At 39.0% G+C, this 20,274-nt stretch overlaps 1 protein-coding gene across 1 annotated transcript; it reads left to right on the top strand.

The window, feature by feature from the left end:
- Positions 1-339: 339 nt before the first annotated feature.
- LOC109996926 (C-type lectin domain family 4 member M-like) lies at positions 340-18,816 on the top strand. Its single transcript, XM_020651260.3, has 7 exons — positions 340-467; positions 895-979; positions 1,223-1,324; positions 10,546-11,817; positions 11,917-12,059; positions 12,663-12,772; positions 18,372-18,816. Exons 1-7 carry the CDS (start codon positions 465-467, stop codon positions 18,517-18,519), a joined length of 1,863 nt encoding a protein of 620 aa, XP_020506916.3. The 5' UTR covers positions 340-464; the 3' UTR covers positions 18,520-18,816.
- The last annotated feature ends 1,458 nt before the right edge of the window (positions 18,817-20,274 follow it).

Raw genomic sequence — 20,274 nt, 5'->3', positions numbered from 1 at the left:
TTGAGAACCATTGATTTTCAACAAGGTCTTAAAATGCTAATGCCCTTAATATGCATGTTCTTGAACTACAGTGTGTTATTGAACTGCACACTGCTGGGTTAGTGGCTACATGGCTAACACCCTATCTACATTTATCCCCTGTAACTTTGTCACTGCCCTGTTTGACCTCAGTGGGAAGTGAATCTGTGGAAAGAAGGAACGGAAACTGCAGAAGATGAAGGACTGGAGCCTGAGAGCTAAAAAACCACTTTGTGATAACTGGTGAACTCCCACTTGATTCTTGTTAATACAGTACATCTGGATGTTCAGTCAAACATTGGATGACATAGGCAAAAGGAGCTTCCTGTTATCTGCACAATAAATATAACTCTGCGTTATCATTCACGTCGATGTTCATTGTAAATCAGCATCTTTACGGGAATGCAGTTGAAGTGATACAGACTCCTTTCTGTCTCCTTTGATTCATGGTAAGTACACATTTGGTGACTTTATTCCGATTCCATTAATAAATATTTTACCAAAACTTGAATTCATTTTCATCCTAGACCTATTCTGAGTGCTTCTTGCAGTTTTAAATGGTTTCATTAATTCTTAAAAACTTTGATTACCTCAAGTAAGCTTAATTGTTTGAACTTAACAAATAACTTACAAGATATAATTTAAACTTATTTATAGGTCTCTTATATTACCTGCTGAGTTTTTTTAAATTATTCAGTATCAAACTGTCAATGTCCCATCTTACATTATTCCACGATTTTAAGTTAGAACTGAGGCATGCATGAGAAAGCGAAGAATAATGGGTTTTGAAACTAGAATTTGTATGAGTGTTTAGACCCATCATTTTATATCTAACTGATTACAAACAAGTTTTCTTCTTAACTTGAAAACAATGAGATGGTTAGCACAATGGATCTGATGGAGATTGATGACAACATACATATGAAGAGGAACCTCACCATGGAGGGCCTTGTGACAAAAGGTAACACATCAACCTGAAAACACACTACAAGACAGAACATCAGGAGTATTGAGCACAAGTATTAAGAAGTGTAAACCATGTGAGTTTGGACAGAAATGTGTTGATAAACTTGAAACACTTTTGAAACTTTATGTAGATGCTCACAAACTGTTTTTCTAGAGTGTTTCTTCCTTGGTAGAGTTTGATGAAGAGGCAAGTCGGTCCCTATGGGATTATTAAATTGTCTTTTTATTGTCGATACAGTTGATTTTCAGAGAAGAAACCCTCCTTTCAGATGTGTCTCCATGGGTCTTGGACTACTATGTGCTGTCCTGTTGGCTGGGAACGTAGGACAGTTTCTCAACTGTAAGTTATTTCTGTGTTGTCTCTTTGAATATTATTCTTATATTTTTCAACTTCCACCTGGTCCTTAAGATTAAATAATCCAAGAAGAGCTCATGTTTAAAGATCCAGTATTATACAAATGTCACATTTCAGTCATGTAAATCTGTAGATCAGCTTTGCATGATGTGCATCTAAAAAAAAACAATATTATACCGGCGAGAGTAAAATCCCTCATTTCAGACTGCCTGAAACTGTTATTTAAATTGTCGTCTCCTTAAGGTCCACCTCCCCACTTTCTTGTGATTGGCTAGCTCTCTGGAAGCCTTTTGGGGCAGAACGCTGCAGAGCTGCCTAGGCCAGCCCAAAGATCTGGCTGGGCACTCTGCGTTTATAATTTAATAATACCAAAACATTTGTGTTGGATCATAAGCGCTATAGCCTCCTGGCAACCATATGCCTTCTGAGGCTACCTCCAATCAGCATTTGGAGCTGACTGAAAAAAAAGATTGTTGTCAAGTTGTTGTTGGGGTCAAATTAGCCTCCTCTTTCTTTTCTTACATACAGACTGTTGTGCAGCTCCAAAGTCGGACATTACTGGCCTAACATTAAATATAAATTAAATGAACAATGCAAAAACAAAAAAAAGGCTCAGGCTCATACAATTTTAAGAAAGGGGATTACATTTTTTTCATTTCTTTGATGTATTGCAAGACAAGGGACAGTACACTTACAAAACAACACAAGAGAGTGTATTTAGTAGTATCATCTGCATAAAATTGCATAGAACAATCAGAAAGACTGAGAGAAAGATCACTAATAAAAATAGAAAAGAAAAGTGGTCCTAAAGTTGAGCCCTGATGCACACCTATCTGTTGGGTGAGCACATACACCCTCTGAAAACCACACATTGCTTTCTGTTGTGAAAATATGTGTTAAACCACCGCAAAGCATGACGAGACAGAACAATCTTATGGAGTTTATCCAAGAGAAGATAATGATGACCAGATCAAAGGCTTTGGTGAGATCAATAAATATTGCACAAGTTTACCATTATCAGATGCTGAGAAAACATTGTTGGTGAATTTTAAGAGAGCAGTAGTTGTAGAATAATTAGATCTGAAACTAAGTTGATGATGAGAAATGATATTATTATTGTTAAGTTAATAGGATAATTGATTATGAATATTTTGTCACCACCCTTAAGAAGAGGAGTAATACGTGAAGTTTTCCAGAGTACATAATTAGAGATTAAACAGATCAACCAATGGATTAATTAGTATATGAGATGCAATTTTGATGAACTTGGTTTCAATTCCATCAAGTCCAAAATCACTGCACTCTTTCAAATCAAGAATGGCATATTGGACTTCTAAAGGAGCTGTTGTTTGAAAGTCAAAGGAACTTTCACAAGTGAAGTGAGAAGTGCTGATTGAAAGCGCATGCAATAAGTGCGGGGTCATTCAAAATTCTATGCGTATCAGCAAACTCTTAGCTGAGTAGCATTGCAATTGACTGATGTATGGAGAATATTTTTTTATTTTGCTCCAGAATTGTTTTGGACTTTGAAAATTATTTCTTAGACATTCTTTATAATAACTAGACTTGGTATTCCAGATTTGAGTCTTGCTAACATTTCTTAATTTCCTGAACAATTCCCAATCAGTGTGATTCCTTGTCTAGTGAAAATTTTCCCATGCTTTATCCCTCTGTCTAAAAAGACATATAATTTAAGAGTTGATCCAAGGTAAGTGTCTGCCCTTCACTTTTGACCGTTTCCAGGGATCGTGTTTGTCGATTACTTTGGTAAATTCAGATAGAAAAAAATCCCAATCATTTTGAACATCAGGTATCAGTTGGAATCTATCCCAATTAATAGCAACTAAATCATGAATACACATTTCTGGGTCTATTTTCCTAAACTGTCTAACATTAATCAATTTTGGTGGAACTTTAGATATTTAAATAATCCACACACAATACACTACATAGTGGTTACTAAAGCAATCTGACAAAACACCAGCTTTTTAGATTCTATCTGGATGTGAAACTAAAATCCAATCGAGACAGAGAGGAAGGAGTAACTCTTGTGGGCTCATTAATTAATTGTGTCAGGTTCAGATAAGGGATAAAACTGTTTTATCTTCACTAGAAGACCTATCTGACCAATTTTTTTCAAAAGTCTCCCAAAATAATAATTTTGTTGCTACAGTCAATGGAGTTAATCTCAAAGAGGTAGATGATTCAGCAGGGGCCGCTGGTAGAATAAATAATGGGTTTGTTTATTTGTTTGTGGGTTTGTGAGAACATGATTGATATTAAGTAATAATGAGAATGGTGGCAACAATAACAATGATAGGAACACAATAAATACAAATAAAAATGAGAAGAAAAAGGTTAGTAGTAATAACAAAAATAACTATAACATAAATCATAGAAAGTGGACCAATGGATAAATTAGATTGTGTTTGTGAATGTTGAGAAGGCTGCCGACTTAAATTCCGAGTATTTTAGAGAATGGATGATAACAGGGATTGAAAATAATAATAATAAATATAGATAAATAAATAGGTGAAATAATGTAATATAATAGTTCTATATCATTTATAATAACATTAGTAACAAATAAAATAGTAAAGAAAAAGAAAAAAATAAATTCTGTGTATTTATGTAATGGCTTTTAACAGGGAAATAAATATATTAATTAATAGGGAAAACAAACATGTGGCGTGAATGTAGTTGTCTGTGCAGTTGTGTGGGCAGATTTGAGAAGAGAAACCCATTTTAAACATTTTTGTTTTCCAGTGAGGTGAGATCTGTGGAATATTTTGTATTGTATGAGTTGTAAATTGGAATTTTTTGTCATAAAACAGAAGTTGGCATTGAGAGCAATGGAGAGGTCTATAACCCATTTTTCTGTTGGGATTGATAAGGTTTTGTCAGCCTGGGATATTATTTTGTATATTCTTGACAAAAGCTTTTTTGTGGGAGGTGATGTTAATTGGAGCTAAGGTTGATGGAGGAGGGTCTAAGTTGGTTGGAGTAGTTTTAAGTGTTATTTGAACAGATGATTCAACTTGCAGATATTCTAGAAATTGATTGCTCCCAATGCTGGGCCAAAAGGGGGATTGAGAGCAGCTGATTATTGTGGAAGATATGTTTGAGATGGGTATTGCCTTTTTCTCTTCATTTGTGGAAGTTGATCGTTTTATTATTTCTGAGAAAGTCTGGATGGTGCCAAAAGGGTGGAAGATTAGAGGGTGCAATGGTGGAATAAGTGATTTTGTGGAATGTCCACCAGGCTGTCAGAGTTGTTGAGATTGTTAAATTTTTGAAACAGGAATGGCGTTTTATGGTCTGGCTGAAATGATAAATCTGAAATGTGACTGCTTGTTCTATGTCTATCCATGTGTTATCTGATTAATTGGAGTGGGTCCATTGTAAATGTATTGAAGCTGGTTTGCAAGTAAGTAGTGGTAAAGATTTGGTGCCTCAAGACCGCCTAGTAATTTTGATTTTTGTAATGTAGCCAGTTTAATTCTTAGTGTCTTATTTTTCCAATAGTACTTGGGATTACATTTTGAGACAGGCAACAATAAATAAAATGTGCATCTTTGTTGTGTTAAAAATGGTGAGTCTTTTGGTTAAAAAATGGTTGTCATTGCTTAAAATTAGAATGGACAATGTTTTATTTAACCTGACTGGTGCACTCCATGTGGCTGGGCCCCAGAAAGGTTCCCCTCCCCCCCTACAACTTTAGCATAACCCTCTCCCGTACAAATGACTTATTTGCACGGCCGCCGCGGAAGCTAATGGCGGCGGTCCTACCCTCAATCCTCACCCTCAGCAACATCTCCATCTGTCCTATCACACAATATTATGGTGGTGGTCATTTTGCTCAAAATGTTGAGGAGGATGTTTAAAGGAAAAGACTGAATCGATGAAAAGTTTATAAAATTGTTAATACTGTATTAAGTAATATTTCGGTTTTAATTAAAGTTGATTTTTAATAAATTGTGTTATGTAACAAAAAAATTGGGTCAACGATGAAGCATTTTCTACACTTTATGACCAACAAAAGCCTAAAAGGGTTTGAATTTGGACCTTGCTATCTTTCCTGGCTAAAAGTTAGGGTCAACACACAGATCCCTGATACCCACCATCTTCTCCACCTGCATTCACATATCTGACACTGTTGGCATCCATTTTGATTGAGATCAGCCTTTTGAACTTGGCATTTGAAAAAGTTGCAAGTGTTTAAAAGTTGGCGTTATAATACTATGAAAGATATATCTTGCTATTTCAACTACACTCCAAAATTGTCACAATAAAATATATTATTCAGTATTTCAATTCATTGGACATGAGTCATGTATGAAATTTTGAACAAACAAACTTTTATTTAAAAAAAACCTTAACTCACTCATTCACTTACACACTGTAAACATCATTAAACAAACAGAACTCTCAAACTCTAAACTAACACTAACAAACAAGAAAAAAAGGTTAAAATATTAAATATTACAAAAAAACAGAAAAATGTATAAATAAAAGAACATCAGGAAGATTAGATTAAAATATTAAATAATAAAAAAAGTTTGGGAGGGGTCTTGGGGGGTGAAAGGAGTGATTGTTGGGGTAATTTGCATAGGAAAGTCAGGCTGGGAGTGAGTAGGGAAGGCAGGGGGGGCCGGGGGAGCAGGAGCTGGGGACGGCTCTGCCGGGGTGGGGTCCTCCCACCGGAGGCCGTCCACCGAGGCCTTGAGGAGGACACACCCCTGGCAGTAGCTGAGGGGGGTGGCCTGCGTGGGCGCAAAGGTGACACTCTGATTCTGAGGCCCGAGGAGTGTGGAGTTGAGGAGGGGAAAGAACTGGGGTTTGCCGGGTGTGCTGCGGGAAGTGGGGTGGAGATGGTGGCGCTGACGGAGGGCAGGGAGAGAAGGAAGCAGGGGGGGGCTACGTCATCATCCTCACCGTCTTCTGCAAAACAAATGTGCATCTGGTGAGGTTTACATACCCTCCTACGAGGTGATGGTGGCCACTGCCAAGTCTAGTCTTGACACCAGTGGCGGCTGAGGGTCTGTTGCCCTCAAAACTCGTAGGCGCTTCAATATTGTGCCTCTTTCGCTCGCCCTCATTTGCTCCTCCACCTCCTGCAAACAAGAAAATAAAGTGTCTGTGATTACTATACATTTATTGCTCATTAATAGTAATGAATAACTCAATGTGGAGAAAAGTCAATACACTTACAGCCTTGTCCAGCTCGTGGACCTCGGCGAGGTAGATAGCGAGCAGAGTTTGAATACGCATAATTAACACTAGATGGGGTCTTATTGCCTGCCTGCCTCTCAATTCAAGAAGAAATGGTCTTCACGTGTTTCAATAATGTTGTTAATAAAGGTGTAACACACAGTTGAACAAAGTACGCACTTTAAATGTCAATTAAACCAGACGCGGGAAAATTATGACAAAGACGAGAGCAAGTGTATGGCAATAGGGCGGACATTAAGAGGAACACTTGGCATTTAAAACCCTCAAAAACATCCGAATGTCAAATGAAACACCTTAATTACACCCTCCAAACTTTGAAAATTTCAACTTGCCCTCAACACATCGATTCAATTGAAAAACATAAAAAATGTAAACTAATACACATTCTAATATGAATAGAATAGGTAAAGGCCAAAGTATTTCATACCATGATGAAGGAAAATGAGCGGGGGTCGTCTTCGTCGTAATCATCGTGTCTCTCTAAGGCCGCACAAAGTTGTCTGGCTGGAGAAATGGGGGAGAGAGAGAGATCTAAGGTGAGTCACAGAAATTGTTATACAGCAGCAGGTACGTCACATGGGAGGGAGGGGCAAGACGGTCCAATCAAATCCATTACAGTTATTAAACAATTGCAAAATAGTCATATGTCAGCTTTGAAAGCATTTTATTAAAAATTCCACTTGGCCGAATTGTCTGCAATCCCTCAAATACTGTGTATCTGAATTTTCAACACTTTTGGTCAAGTGGTAATAAAATGACAAATGTTTAATGCATTTTCCAAATGGACATCGCACCTGCACGGGGGGACTTGTGGGGCCTTTATCTCAGGAACGCAGTTATTAAACAATTGCAAAATAGTCACATGTCAGGTTTGCAAGCATTTTATTAAAAATTCCACTTGGCCGAATTGTCGGCGATCCCTTAAATACCGTGTATCTGAATTTTCAACACTTTTTTGGTCCTTTTCCAAATTGACATCGCGCCTGCACTCATGTCTATGGGGGGACTTGCGGGGGCTATATCTCAGGAACGCAAGACTCGCAGGTGGTACCGTTGTAAAGGTCTTACACAAATTTGTTGGGCTGGAGCTTGTTTTCAAGTCTCTACAAACTTCCTATCAAGAGTTATTGGCAAAAAACCTTTTTGGCGGATTTTCAAATTGTCTATTTTTCCTCCTTCGGCTATAACTCGGCCCCTAACACAGATAGAAGGCTGGAATTGCTACTGAGCCTTCTATGTAATGTGCATAATCACATTCTGGGTGAATAAAAACCCTAGCTCCTCTACCATTCAAATAAATGTAGATGAAGCATGGCTGCGCTGTCATTTCTCCCTTTTTCTCCCATTTGCAGATATTTCTGAAATAATCCCACAGCACGGGCATCCCTCGAAACCCCCCTGTGTGCATTTTCAAGTCATTACAGCAAGGTGAATTGGAATTAAAAATATTTCTACTTTGCAGATTTGGCCTTCGCGAATGAGGCCTTCCTGCAGACATTTTTCAACAGCTCCCTCCAAAGCACTTGTGGACTTTAAACTAACTTAATTGGACAACTCTATCTATCCCAGAGTGAAATTCGATTCCACGGTCCACCCAGACCATGCTTTAATTTAAAAACAAACAAACAAACAACAGCAAATCAGTCTTTCGCAAAGGTGAGCTTTGGCTCACTGGCACCCTCGTGTGTTCACCCTAGGCAATTACACACACAAGGGCCACACAAGAAGCACAACAACAACAGTAATAAACAAGTCAAAAAGTATATCAACGGACAGCTTGCCTTCCCCCACCACCTTGCTCCCTATCCCTCTTCCTGCATCTTATCCCATCTCTCCCCCTTTTCCCCTTCCTAGCCCAGCGCAGTCTAGGCCTGTGAAGACTGTTGTCCCTGAGTCTCTATGACCTTCGGTTCTCGTGCTATATCAAAAACTAATTTCGACTAATTAAATTCCAGCACTTCCCGACGTCATAGAGTCACGTGAGTGGTACCGTTGGAAAGGCTATGACCAATATAGTGCCAATCAGCATGCTACGACCTTTCTATCAAAAGTTATTCAAGGAAAACCTCTAAATTAGACCGGTCTGATAGGTAGCGATCATCCCTTTAGGGATACCCTAACCCTAGCCCTAACCTGACGACCGGTCACTAAACCGACGTCCTGTTTGCCCCTTCGTGTCTGTTTCTCCTCCTTGTACAGTGTTTCCCCTACTGTTATATTAGGGGTGCGGCCCGGCCCCCCTCCCCCCCGCCCCCCTTGAAAGGTCAAGTAAAAAAAATAAAAAACATTTTTATTTTTTCAAAGATTTATTTTTGGGCTTTTTGTGCCTTTATTGTAGGGATAGGATAGTGGATTGAGTCGGAAATCAGGGAAATAAGTCATTTAAGGATAACTTTCCGATAGAAAAGGACAGCGGTCATTAAAAGTACCATAGAATCCGGAATATAAGTCGCACCAGTATATAAGACGCACCCTGTTTTGAAGGTCTCTGAGAGAAAAAAAAAAGTTTAAACTGTCTTCCTGCGTTTCGATTTATATTGTGTTCAGCGATACGATAGTTGAGCTCTCAGCCTGCAGGGAAAGTTATGAGGCAGTGGCACAGACTCCTAGCTTGCGAGTCGCGCTGCCTGACTCACTCCTCTCGTCACTGTTTAACTTTAATATAGGACTCTTTAAATCAAAAGAGGTTTATTTACGGAAAACATATACCACTGTTTTCTGTACATGCATGATTATGACCTCGTGAGGAAGAAAATGTGTGATAAAAGTCGCGCAGCCAGCCCAAGACTTTATGTTTGCAGCCTGGTCTGTGTCGCCGTCTTTCCCAGCACAGCGTGCACTCAGCTTTCAATACACAATGAATGGGGATGGGTTTTAATCACGTCAGGTTGCAGTTAGTGGCTGCTGCACCCGCTGTAATGACGGCGCGTGTTTCAATATTTTATACTGGTATATTGGTCGCACCGGTGTATAAGACGCAGCCAACTTTTAAGATGAAAAAATAAGTATTAAAATTGCGTCTGGATTTTAAGGTAACCCATAAACACCAAGTGTTTGTGTCGATGTGTCGGCGAAAGCCCGTAGCCACAAATGGGGGGGCTAGACACCAGTGCTGCGGTGATGCTGCACTCCTGTCAAAAGTTTCAATAGCTTTTTGAAGTACTTCCCAGTGTCTTACAGACTCGTAAGTGGTGCCGTTGGAAAGCTCGTAGCCACAAATGGGGGGGATAGACAGCAGTGTTATTCAACAATCAGGCAAGAATTGGTGGTTTTCATCCCTTAACCCTAACCCTGGTACAACCCTAGCCCTAGTTAAGATCCCACCCACAATAGTGATCTAGCCCTATCCCATCCCTACCCTGGATCACACTTCCGAAGTACAATCTCGGGTCTATTTCAATGAAATTGTTGTTATTCATGTTTTATTAATCATTATATATAGTTTTTCAGTGTTTTAATGAACTTGTTTTTAATGACATTATTTATGAATTTTCAAAAATGTTTAACTTTTGGGTGAACACAATTTGTAATTCCCTGGACCAGGGAGATGCCTGTCTCACATATTCCCTGGTCCAGGGGGTATTTTTTTGTTTTAATTTAATTATTTTTTATATGGGAATTATTGTGTATTTAATCATTGTATATAGTTATTATTTTTATGACATTTTTTTAAATTAAATTATTTATTAATTTCTTGGTTTTATATACAAAAACTTTTGCATGATTTGCAGAACAAGTTGTTTAACGCACTCTGCAGGCTCATCCTGGGATAACTCAAACATATGTTTACCTCATGATCTCAAACTATGCCCACGTTTAGTGTGGGCATCCAGAATTGTAACACTATGGTGTTTTAAATGGGGATTCGCATAATAGGTCAACTTAAAAAAACATGCATACGAGAGGTAAAAGGCATTTTTCAAAACAATGCCAATAATCTTCAAAATGTGAGATTTTTTATTTTCATTTCACAGGTCACATATTCAACCATAACATGTCAGCAGCCCTGATGCAGGCTGGTTACAGCACTGGAGCAGATCAGCTTCAGGGCACCTCTAATGCTTCAGCTGCAGAGAGAAAACAATTCGAGGCCACATTGAGTAACTTGACAAAAGAAAAAGACCAGTTGCAGACAATCTATGATGACATGCAGAAGAACTATGATGAACTTCGGAGAGGAAAGGATGAGTTGCAGAGGAGTTACAATTCACTGAAGAATGACAAGGACCAGTTGCAAACAAGCTACACAAACTTGACCCGGAGTAAAAACCTACTTCAGAACAGATACCAATCACAGTCCACAGACAAAGAAGCATTGCAAGGCCGTTACAATACTTTGCAGAGGGAGAAAGAGCAGCTACAGACCAATTATGGCAATCTTGCAACTGTTAATGATCAGCTACAGAAGAGCATGGGAAAAGTTCAAGGCGACCTGACGAAAGAGAAAGACCGGCTGCAGCAAAGTTTGAACACCCTAACACAAGAGAAGAATCAGCTACAAACAAACTACAATGACATGCAGAACAATCGTGACAACCTGCAAAGAGAAAAGAACGACTTGCAGACATCGTTTAACATGATGAGAATAAACAGGGATAAGCTGCAGAGGAGTTACAATTCACTGAAGAGTGACAAGGACCAGTTGCAAACAAGCTACACAAATCTGAGCCAGACTAAAAACCTACTTCAGAACAGATACCAATCACTGTCCACAGACAAAGAAGCATTGCAAGGCCGTTACAATACTTTGCAGAGGGAGAAAGAGCAGCTACAGACCAATTATGGCAATCTTGCAACTGTTAATGATCAGCTACAGAAGAGCATGGGAAAAGTTCAAGGCGACCTGACGAAAGAGAAAGACCGGCTGCAGCAAAGTTTGAACACCCTAACACAAGAGAAGAATCAGCTACAAACAAACTACAATGACATGCAGAACAATCGTGACAACCTGCAAAGAGAAAAGAACGACTTGCAGACATCGTTTAACATGATGAGAATAAACAGGGATGAGCTGCAGAGGAGTTACAATTCACTGAAGAGTGACAAGGACCAGTTGCAAACAAGCTACACAAATCTGAGCCAGACTAAAAACCTACTTCAGAACAGATACCAATCACTGTCCACAGACAAAGAAGCATTGCAAGGCCGTTACAATACTCTGCAGAGGGAGAAAGAGCAGCTACAGACCAATTACAGCAGTTTATCAACAATTAAAGATCAGTTAGAGAAGAAGATCAACGAACTATGTAAGATGTTACTCATAAAAGTTAAATTCATTTACTTGAAAGTAGTTTAGTATTCACCTTCTGTAAGATTCTGAACCTCTCTGTGTTTGTAATTCATAGACGGGTCTTGTCAGACAGGCTGGACAAAGTTTGGTGGAAACTGTTACTATGTAACAGTTGAAAAGAGAAGCTGGGCTTCAAGCAGAGACTACTGCATCAACCTCGGAGCTGATCTGGCCATCATAAACAGCAGGAGTGAACAGGTGAGAAAGAAAGAAAGGTGCGTTGTATTTGAGAATGAATGGAAAAGATACAGTTTAGCGGTAAGAAGTAAACATGCTAATAGGAAATAATTGAGTTTGTTAGAACACAATCAGGTGAAACATAATGATCAATATAAGGAGTTTTTGTGCCATAAACTGCATTACTTTAAAAAAATAACAAGTGGAAAAATGATTTACTATTCTAAGAAGTATATCAGCTATCTCTTTCGATTCATGGACTTTAACATTGCAGTGTTAGAACCCTTTTTTTAAGGACAGCTCACACTGTTGTACATTTAAGTGTGGGCTGCATGGTGGTGAAGTGTTTAGCACTGTTGCTTTAGAGTGAGGAGGTTCCTGGTTCCATTCCCCTGTTCCTCCCACAGTCCAAAGGCATGCTCGTTAGGTTAATTGGTGACTCTAAATTGCTTGTAGTTGTGAATGTGAGTGTGGCTGGTTGTCTGTCAGCCCTGTGATTGGCTGGCAACCAGTTCAGTGTAACTCCGCCTTTAGCCCGATGACAGCTGGAATCTGCTCCTGAAAAGCGGTATAGATGGATGTACATTTGAGTGTTGATCATTCTTGTGTGTGTTCTATTAACAGTTATTTGTCAATGGGTTGCTGGGATCAGGCGTAGAGGCCTGGATTGGTCTGACTGACAGCTTTAAAGAGGGGACCTGGCAGTGGGTGGATGGGACCCCCGTCACCACTACGTAAGTTTGTTTCTGTAGGAACTTCAATCTGTTTGGACTAGAACATTTAACAGCAGTAAAAAATCAGAGGTTTCTTAATTGTTCATAATTTTATTTAGTTTTTAAACTCCATTTACCGTTTATATCCATTAATATCCTTTTTATACCTATATCCCATGTAAACAGCAAATAATAGTTCAAATCCTACAGAATTGAAATAAATGTTGCTTCTTCAATAATGCAGTTGGAAAAAATGTATCGAAAGGTCACCACAAAGTAATTCCCAGTCAACTCAAAAACCTGGTATACTCAATCAGGAGGTGATAGACTACGTACCTGCAGAGACCTCAGATCCATTTGTATCTTAAGTGACCATGTATTAAAATGTGAGGGGTGTAAAAAGCTCAACAATGACCTGAGGTCTCTAAATTCATCCATTCACACTATTCATACTCAAGATATTTGAGGGGTAGCTCATTTACAAAGACATAGTGTCATTAGTTATGTCGTAAGAGCCTCCTACCACCGCCAATCTCACAGCCGAACACATGCTTAAGAAACAGGGATCATTCCATTACCCTCATCATCATCATTCCATTAAATTCCTGTTTTCTCCAAATAAATCATGACTCATCTATGCCATCTTGGTATAAATATGAAGTTATTATTACTTTTAATGCAATCCTGAAATTAACTGAAAATTACTCACAATTACTTTAATTAAGATCAAAGGCATGTGTGAGCCCGTTTGTCATTTAAACTTTGAAACCTTGAAAATTGCATGTTTAAAGCGACAGGCCCTTGATAATGGTATTAAGGCTTTTTTTAAAGGCCTCCTATACTAACTATGAGCTGTGAAAGTTTTGACAGGTTGTCCAGGACACATGAGAGGTGATTTGATGTCAATAAAATCATAAATTAGAAATCTATTGAGATTATAACCTTGAAATGTGCTTATTTAAGGCAATATGTCATTGATAATGATGATTTGCAGAGTTATTTTTATTTTTATTTTGTATTCATTAATCTGAAATGTTAAGGGCTGTCACCTTCTATAATAGCAGTGGATTGAGATGTCTATGTTGAAAAACAAAGAAGTTATTGAATATTGAAATGAGCCGTATTGCACTTTTACGACGGTCCCTAACTCCGCCTATAGTCACCGGCGCGTCCGACAGACATTCAGTTCTTTGTTGCATCGTCTGTTGCATCGTCAATTTGGTTATTTGAAGTTTATCAAAACTGTGAAACGTCTGCCTTAATCTGCTCTCCAACATATCCCCAAACTGTGAGAAATCGAGGCTTTGACTCGGAGCTATTGAAGGTAATCGACGCGAAAACAGGCGAATGTCAAATATGAAACTATCTTCACCCCGGTACCTGCAATTCCTCCCTTCTGATTGGTCAATCCCCCCTCCCCACACACACACGGGAGAGCGGGGAGGGGAGGGGGGCATTTCTACAAGTCCAAATTTGTTTTGCTACAGACGTCTCGCACAATGTGTTGCAAAACTCAAGCAGCGCAGATTCACGCGAGAAAAGTAGTTTGTGCAGTTGTAGCGGCAGATTCGAGAAGTTATAACCACAGAGTTGTGGTTGTAAAGGATAATAGGCACCAGTAATAAAAATCTGAGTAAATTATGATTTCTACATAGAAGTTCACTTTTTTCCTTAAAGTTCTCACATCACATTCTACAAGCTCTCACATCACATTCTACAAGCTCTCACATCACATTCTACAAGCTCTCACATCACATTCTACAAGCTCTCACATCACATTCTACAAGCTCTCACATCACATTCTACAAGCTCTCACATCACATTCTACAAGCTCTCACATCACATTCTACAAGCTCCCACATCACATTCTACAAGCTCTCACATTTTGCAACATATCTACCTTCATAAACACTGGCTAGTGTACCAAAAATGTCTTCAAAATCAATGGCCGATGTAACTCACTAATGCCATGTGGTTCAGGAATATTTAGCCAATCCTGTTATTCTAGAAGACACTTGTAGGTGATCATCTTTTGAAACATGTTACTATGGTGGGTAACCAAACTATGTTAACGTCTGGTTGGTGGGCAGAGTCCTGGCAGTCTGCAATTTGAAACAATATGCCAGAAGAGAAAGGAGAGATGAATAGAGAAAATAAGAAAAAAAAATGAGTGTTTCACTGAACTAATCTAATAGGTTAAGTCTAACTCTACTTTCTCTAACACTTCCTGGATTTATGACCTAACTGGGACATTGGAGTCCCCGACCAGTCCCATGGGGGTTTTGTGTGGCACAATCGTGCAACTTTGTGCAACTTTGCCCTTAGTGTGTGTGTGTGTGTGTGTGTAGAGGGGGGGCTAAAAACACATTGAAAGACATTATTTACAAGCACCTAATGTTTGATTAATTCATATTCTATTGAGCATGCCATGCTAATAATTTATTTAATTTTATTTATTTATTTAAGATGCACATTTTATATAAAAAAATTTTTTGGTAAAGTATTGTTGAAATTAAAACTAATCATATATGATAAATGTCTTGTTCAGTGTTTTGTAGGTTGTTTGAGAAAAATCTATTAAAATCGTAAATTGGTGTGCTGTAGAAAGCAATCTGGGATTTTATTTTTAGGCCATATCGCCCACCCCTATGATAGCGTAGGGGCCGGCCTAATGAGTGGCTCGCACATGTTTGTTCAGGTCTGTCAAGTACTGGTGCGTGGTGTATGCTGTTGTGACGTTGGCCTCACCTGGCTTATAGAGCAAATGCAGGGGCAGCTTTAGCTGCCTTCCTGTCATCAGCTCAAAATGAGAGGGTCCAGTTGACTCCTGAGGTGTTGCTCTGACAGCCATCAAGACAAGAGGGAGTTTGATGTCCCAATATTTGTGTTTGGATGACACATTCTTCTTTAGTATGTTCACCACAGTTTGACTGGTCTGTTCCACCTGTTAGAACGGTGGAGGCCGGTAACTGAAGTGGAAGAAGATTTTCTCACCCAGCAACTGCCATAGCTGTTTTCTGGTTGGAACTGACAGCAGACCAAACAGCCCTTTATGTAGTCTGACACATCATTGTGCATGAGTGGCCAGTAGGCGTCTTCCTGTAGAGATTTCAGGGTTTCCTTGATGCCTCTGTGTCCTGCGCTTGGGGAGTCATGGCATGTGTTAGCATCAACCTCCTGAGGCTCTGAGGCACCACAAATGCAGGTGCAGCGAGTGGGTCAGAGATGTCTACTAGGAGGCTATTGGTGACCTCCAGAGAGGACATGATGTCAGGGTTATCTTCCATCAAAGAGTTGAATAATTCTCGGCTAATGGCCATCTGATCAGCCCACAGGGATAAGGACACTTCTTCAACATACGTTCTGTCAAGATTGATTCCTTGGATCAGCAATGGACATAATTCAGTAGTCTCAGCAGGGTTGGTGAATGAACACAGGAAGGTCTCTTGCTGAGCGAGTGATTCATCACACCACAGGAGGTGTGTTTTCGGTTACATCCAGGTCGTTGTCCTTTTCTGTGGTTGCCGATTGTGTAGGCTGACTCGTCAGTCTTGATTTCTTCTTTGGCCTCTGTAAGGAGGCGGTCGGACTTGTCAAATTGTTTTGGAAGTTGCCGTGGGATGATCCATGATTGAATCTCATCCTTTTTCTTCCTCCTGAAGAGCCTTTCCGAGCTCTCCACTATCCTCCTCATCAAGATCAAAATTTAGAATTAAAGTAAAAAAAATTCAAGACCAGAATTAAAATTTAAGGTTAAAATGGATATCAAAATTCAAATTAAAATTAATCACAAAAGAAAGAAAGAAATACAATTGAAATAATTGATAATAAGAAAATGAAATAAACCAATGATTTGATTTAGTCAACAAGTTTGAGCAAAAGTTCCAATCCGAGAGGGAAAGTAATAGTTAAAGGTCCCATATTATGCTTTTTCTGGTTTTATATGCTCTTTAGTGTGTTTTCCAAGTGTCCTGTGCATGTTTAGGCACATCTATGTGCAAAAATTCAAAGTCAGCGGAAACGCGGCTTCTCCTACATCCTCCTGTTAGCTGTAGCATTAGCTTAGTTCTAGCCCCCCTCGATAAAAATTTGTCAGTGCGGCATCATTGTCAGTGTGAGATCACTGATCTAAGCCCACTGGCTTGTTGTGGTAAGCCCAGCAGCTCATGTTGAAATTTCCGAGAAGCGTACTGAGCGTACTGAGCTCACTCCAAAGATCCTTGTACATGCCGCGACCAGCTCACTCGGACAGCCCAATCCACGGAGTCACTTGGGTACAATCTCCTCCGCCAGCCGTCTCTTTCATATCAGTTTAGTTCATGTGCAAAAAGAACCTGTGAAGTGTTGAAACAAAAACAAACGTTACTTCAGATTCAGTCTCTCAGGTGTCTGCGTCCTCGAGTCTTCCTCGTGGCGTCTCTTCGACTCAAAACCAATTTCCGCCGGCTCCTCCGCAGGTGCTGCTAATGAAGGTTACAGAGACAGAGCCACCACACCCCCCTCAGGTGTGTCATCAGTACTGACCCTGCTTCTCCTCTTACCAACCACGCCTACCGCTAAAGACACTGAAGTGAATCGTCCTAATGCATTATCATAACACATTGGAATGTTATATTTAGTATTCCAGTTTAACGAGTATGGTGTATTTATATATGATTTAGTAACGAGATAAGACGTGGTACTATTTTGAATGACTTAACCAGCAAACGATTAAAGGAGAAAATGTGATTAATGAATTTTGGGATTAAATTTGGACTCGGATTCTAAATGAGACAAGACCAATCTATTTCAACACCCGATCACAACAAACATCCTTACTTTGTGATGTCTTCTCGAACTTCTCCCCAGGTGGTCTAGCTTAAGGTACCGAAGGATCTCTTTTGGGACAACCAGCATTTTCCACTAGCCAGAGGCTGCTGTTGTCAGCCGGGTATAGAAGGCACACTAATAATCGTAGCTTTGAAGGTGTTTATGCACAGCGATGGCTGCCAGAGTTGGTTCGAGTCGTTGCCCCAGTGGCTCCAAGTGGATCAAAACAGAAAAATATTTTTAAAAAGTCTTTTGATGCTTCAATCTCCAATTCTAACTTAACCTGATGGCCATCTTGGTTAATCAGGTTTTTTTCTCCTATTAATTGTATGCTGTTGTGCTGTTCATGCAGCCTCCAGGCAAAAACTGTGCAGGTTTGAGCTCATCAAGCATGTTTTTTTTTTTCTGTTTTAAAAGGAAAAACTCCAAAACTCAAAGATGGTCATCCTTCAAAACTTAAATTTAACTGAATTTCTCCACCCCAATGGACGTGAAAACTGAAAATGTGTTCTTGAAAGAAAAACAATCAGATTTCTGTAACTTCTTCAGAATTATAAATATTAAAAATAGTGTAATAATGTCCTAAGAAGTAAAAGAAATCATATTAAAAAATCTGGTTACTTGATTTTATAATTCATGCATGAAAAGGTTAATTATGTGGTTCATCACGTATTAATTAATTAATTAACATCACTATAACAAAAAAAAGAAACTAGGTATCAATCCTCCCAGTCACCCTTTAGGCTGGGAATAACATGTCTAACATGAGAAAGGATACACATTTTTTTTTCTCTGATATGTTGCACATCAGATACTGGGAGGCTGGGCAGCCCAACAGCTACAGCGGGAACCAGGATTGTGCAGAACTGATGCAGAGGAGTCAAGTTGGAGAGTGGAACGATGAAGGGTGTTCTTATGCAAATGTCTGCGTCTGTGAAAAAATGATATCTGATAACTGATTATACACTTACACATCTCTATCCAAATGATCACATTTTAGTCTGTAGGCAGACAAATCCTGTAGCATTTGCTTTAATAATTCAAAACAAGTAAACCCTGATGCAGTAACCTGTTAAAGATTTCATATAATGAACATTCGGCTATGTTGTACAAAACAGATTTTGCTATCAATGACTTGTGCTGATATTGTAATATGTTGTGGCCTTTGGCAAATCTTCATGTTGCATATTTCCATCTGCTTGGTGAATCTGAATGCATGTAAATTAATGATTATTAAAGATAAAAAATGACAATGAGTTAGTCTCCCCTGTGTCTGATTACCCCAGTGTCTATTTAGTTTCAGAGTACCTTCCCACTTAGTGTCAGTTCATTCATCTACTTCGTGGTCTTACATCTACAAACCCTGTGTTCCTTTGTGGATTCCTCGTGTTACCTTCCTGTGTGGGTTCCTGTCTGATTTCCGTGTTCTTGTATGTTTTTTTCGAGAAGCTTCGCCTTTGTTTTATTCCTGTTTTGCTAAATTTTAAGTTGGACTTTTGAGGGACTTTTTTGTTGGACTCTGAATTGAGAGAAAGCATACTTTTTTTGCCTTTTGGTCTTTTTGATTAATTAATTAATTAATTAATTATTTTTTTATTTTTTTTGTGTGGTGCTTCACAATGCAACCACAGCAAGGAGGGAGAGGACCCCTCCCGTGAACCCACCACCCCCTGATGTGGTGGATCCCATCACCCTGGACCACCCTACTGCCAGGGCAGTCAGAGGGGCCATTACACATTACACACAAGAACAGGCTTTTTTTCTGTCAGTTATTTTACAATCACCTTTTGTTCTCAAGTTCCAAAAAAAAAATTACATTTTAGTTAAATTGTTTCCCCATGCCTGGTAATAAATTAAGTTGCTGAATGACCTTCTTTTGGTATTCCAATTTCTCCACCTCCAGTTTCCCCTTTTTGATTAGGATTTATTTTATTTCGATGTCAAGAAGTTTAGCTTGTATATCCAGCTCCAAGGTCCTCTAGTATAGAGCTCTCATATTGTCTGCTCCAACCTGAAACAGACAATACAGTTGCTTTAATGTAATGTTCTTATTTGTATTAATTAAAACACTGTGTTTGTATCTTCACGCTAGCTGGACTAGCTGCTTTATTTTTACGCACTCTCTTACTCTCTGAGTTTACATGTGGTAACCAGTGTTGGGCGAGTTACTTAAAAAACCTAATGCATTATGTATTACTTGTTACTGTCATTTCAAAGTAATTTGTTACATTATAATATTACTGTCTTTGAATTGTAAGGCATTACACAGCTATTGCATTACTTTTAAGTTACTTTCACCAAAATTACTGGAAATATGGATTTGTCGTTCTAAATGTATCTTATTGCGCTCAATGCAGCTCATCATTACACATCCAGTGGGAGGTGATGCGGTATAGCATAATGACTGAGCTCGGCTTAAGGTTAACAACAGTAGAATATAATAGCCGCAGTGATGGCTCATGGCGCAATAAAAGGAACAATCATAGCAAGAACAGACAAAAGGTCAAAGTCTGGTAAATTGTGATAGAAATACTGTAACTTTAGGCCTATTCCTATTAAAATCAATACTGCTAGAGCCTACATATTGTAACCTAACACCTAAAGACATGACAAGATCCTTTTTACATTTATTTCCCTTTATTCTCTTTAATTCAAATTCACAGCATAGTGAAACATAGTTTATGCTTCATCAAAAACCAAAAAGATTAGTCCTT

Source organism: Labrus bergylta, chromosome 7 (genome assembly GCF_963930695.1).
Source record: "Labrus bergylta chromosome 7, fLabBer1.1, whole genome shotgun sequence".
NCBI classification, from domain to species: domain Eukaryota; kingdom Metazoa; phylum Chordata; class Actinopteri; order Labriformes; family Labridae; genus Labrus; species Labrus bergylta.
This window is presented reverse-complemented; position numbering and strand designations above follow the sequence as displayed.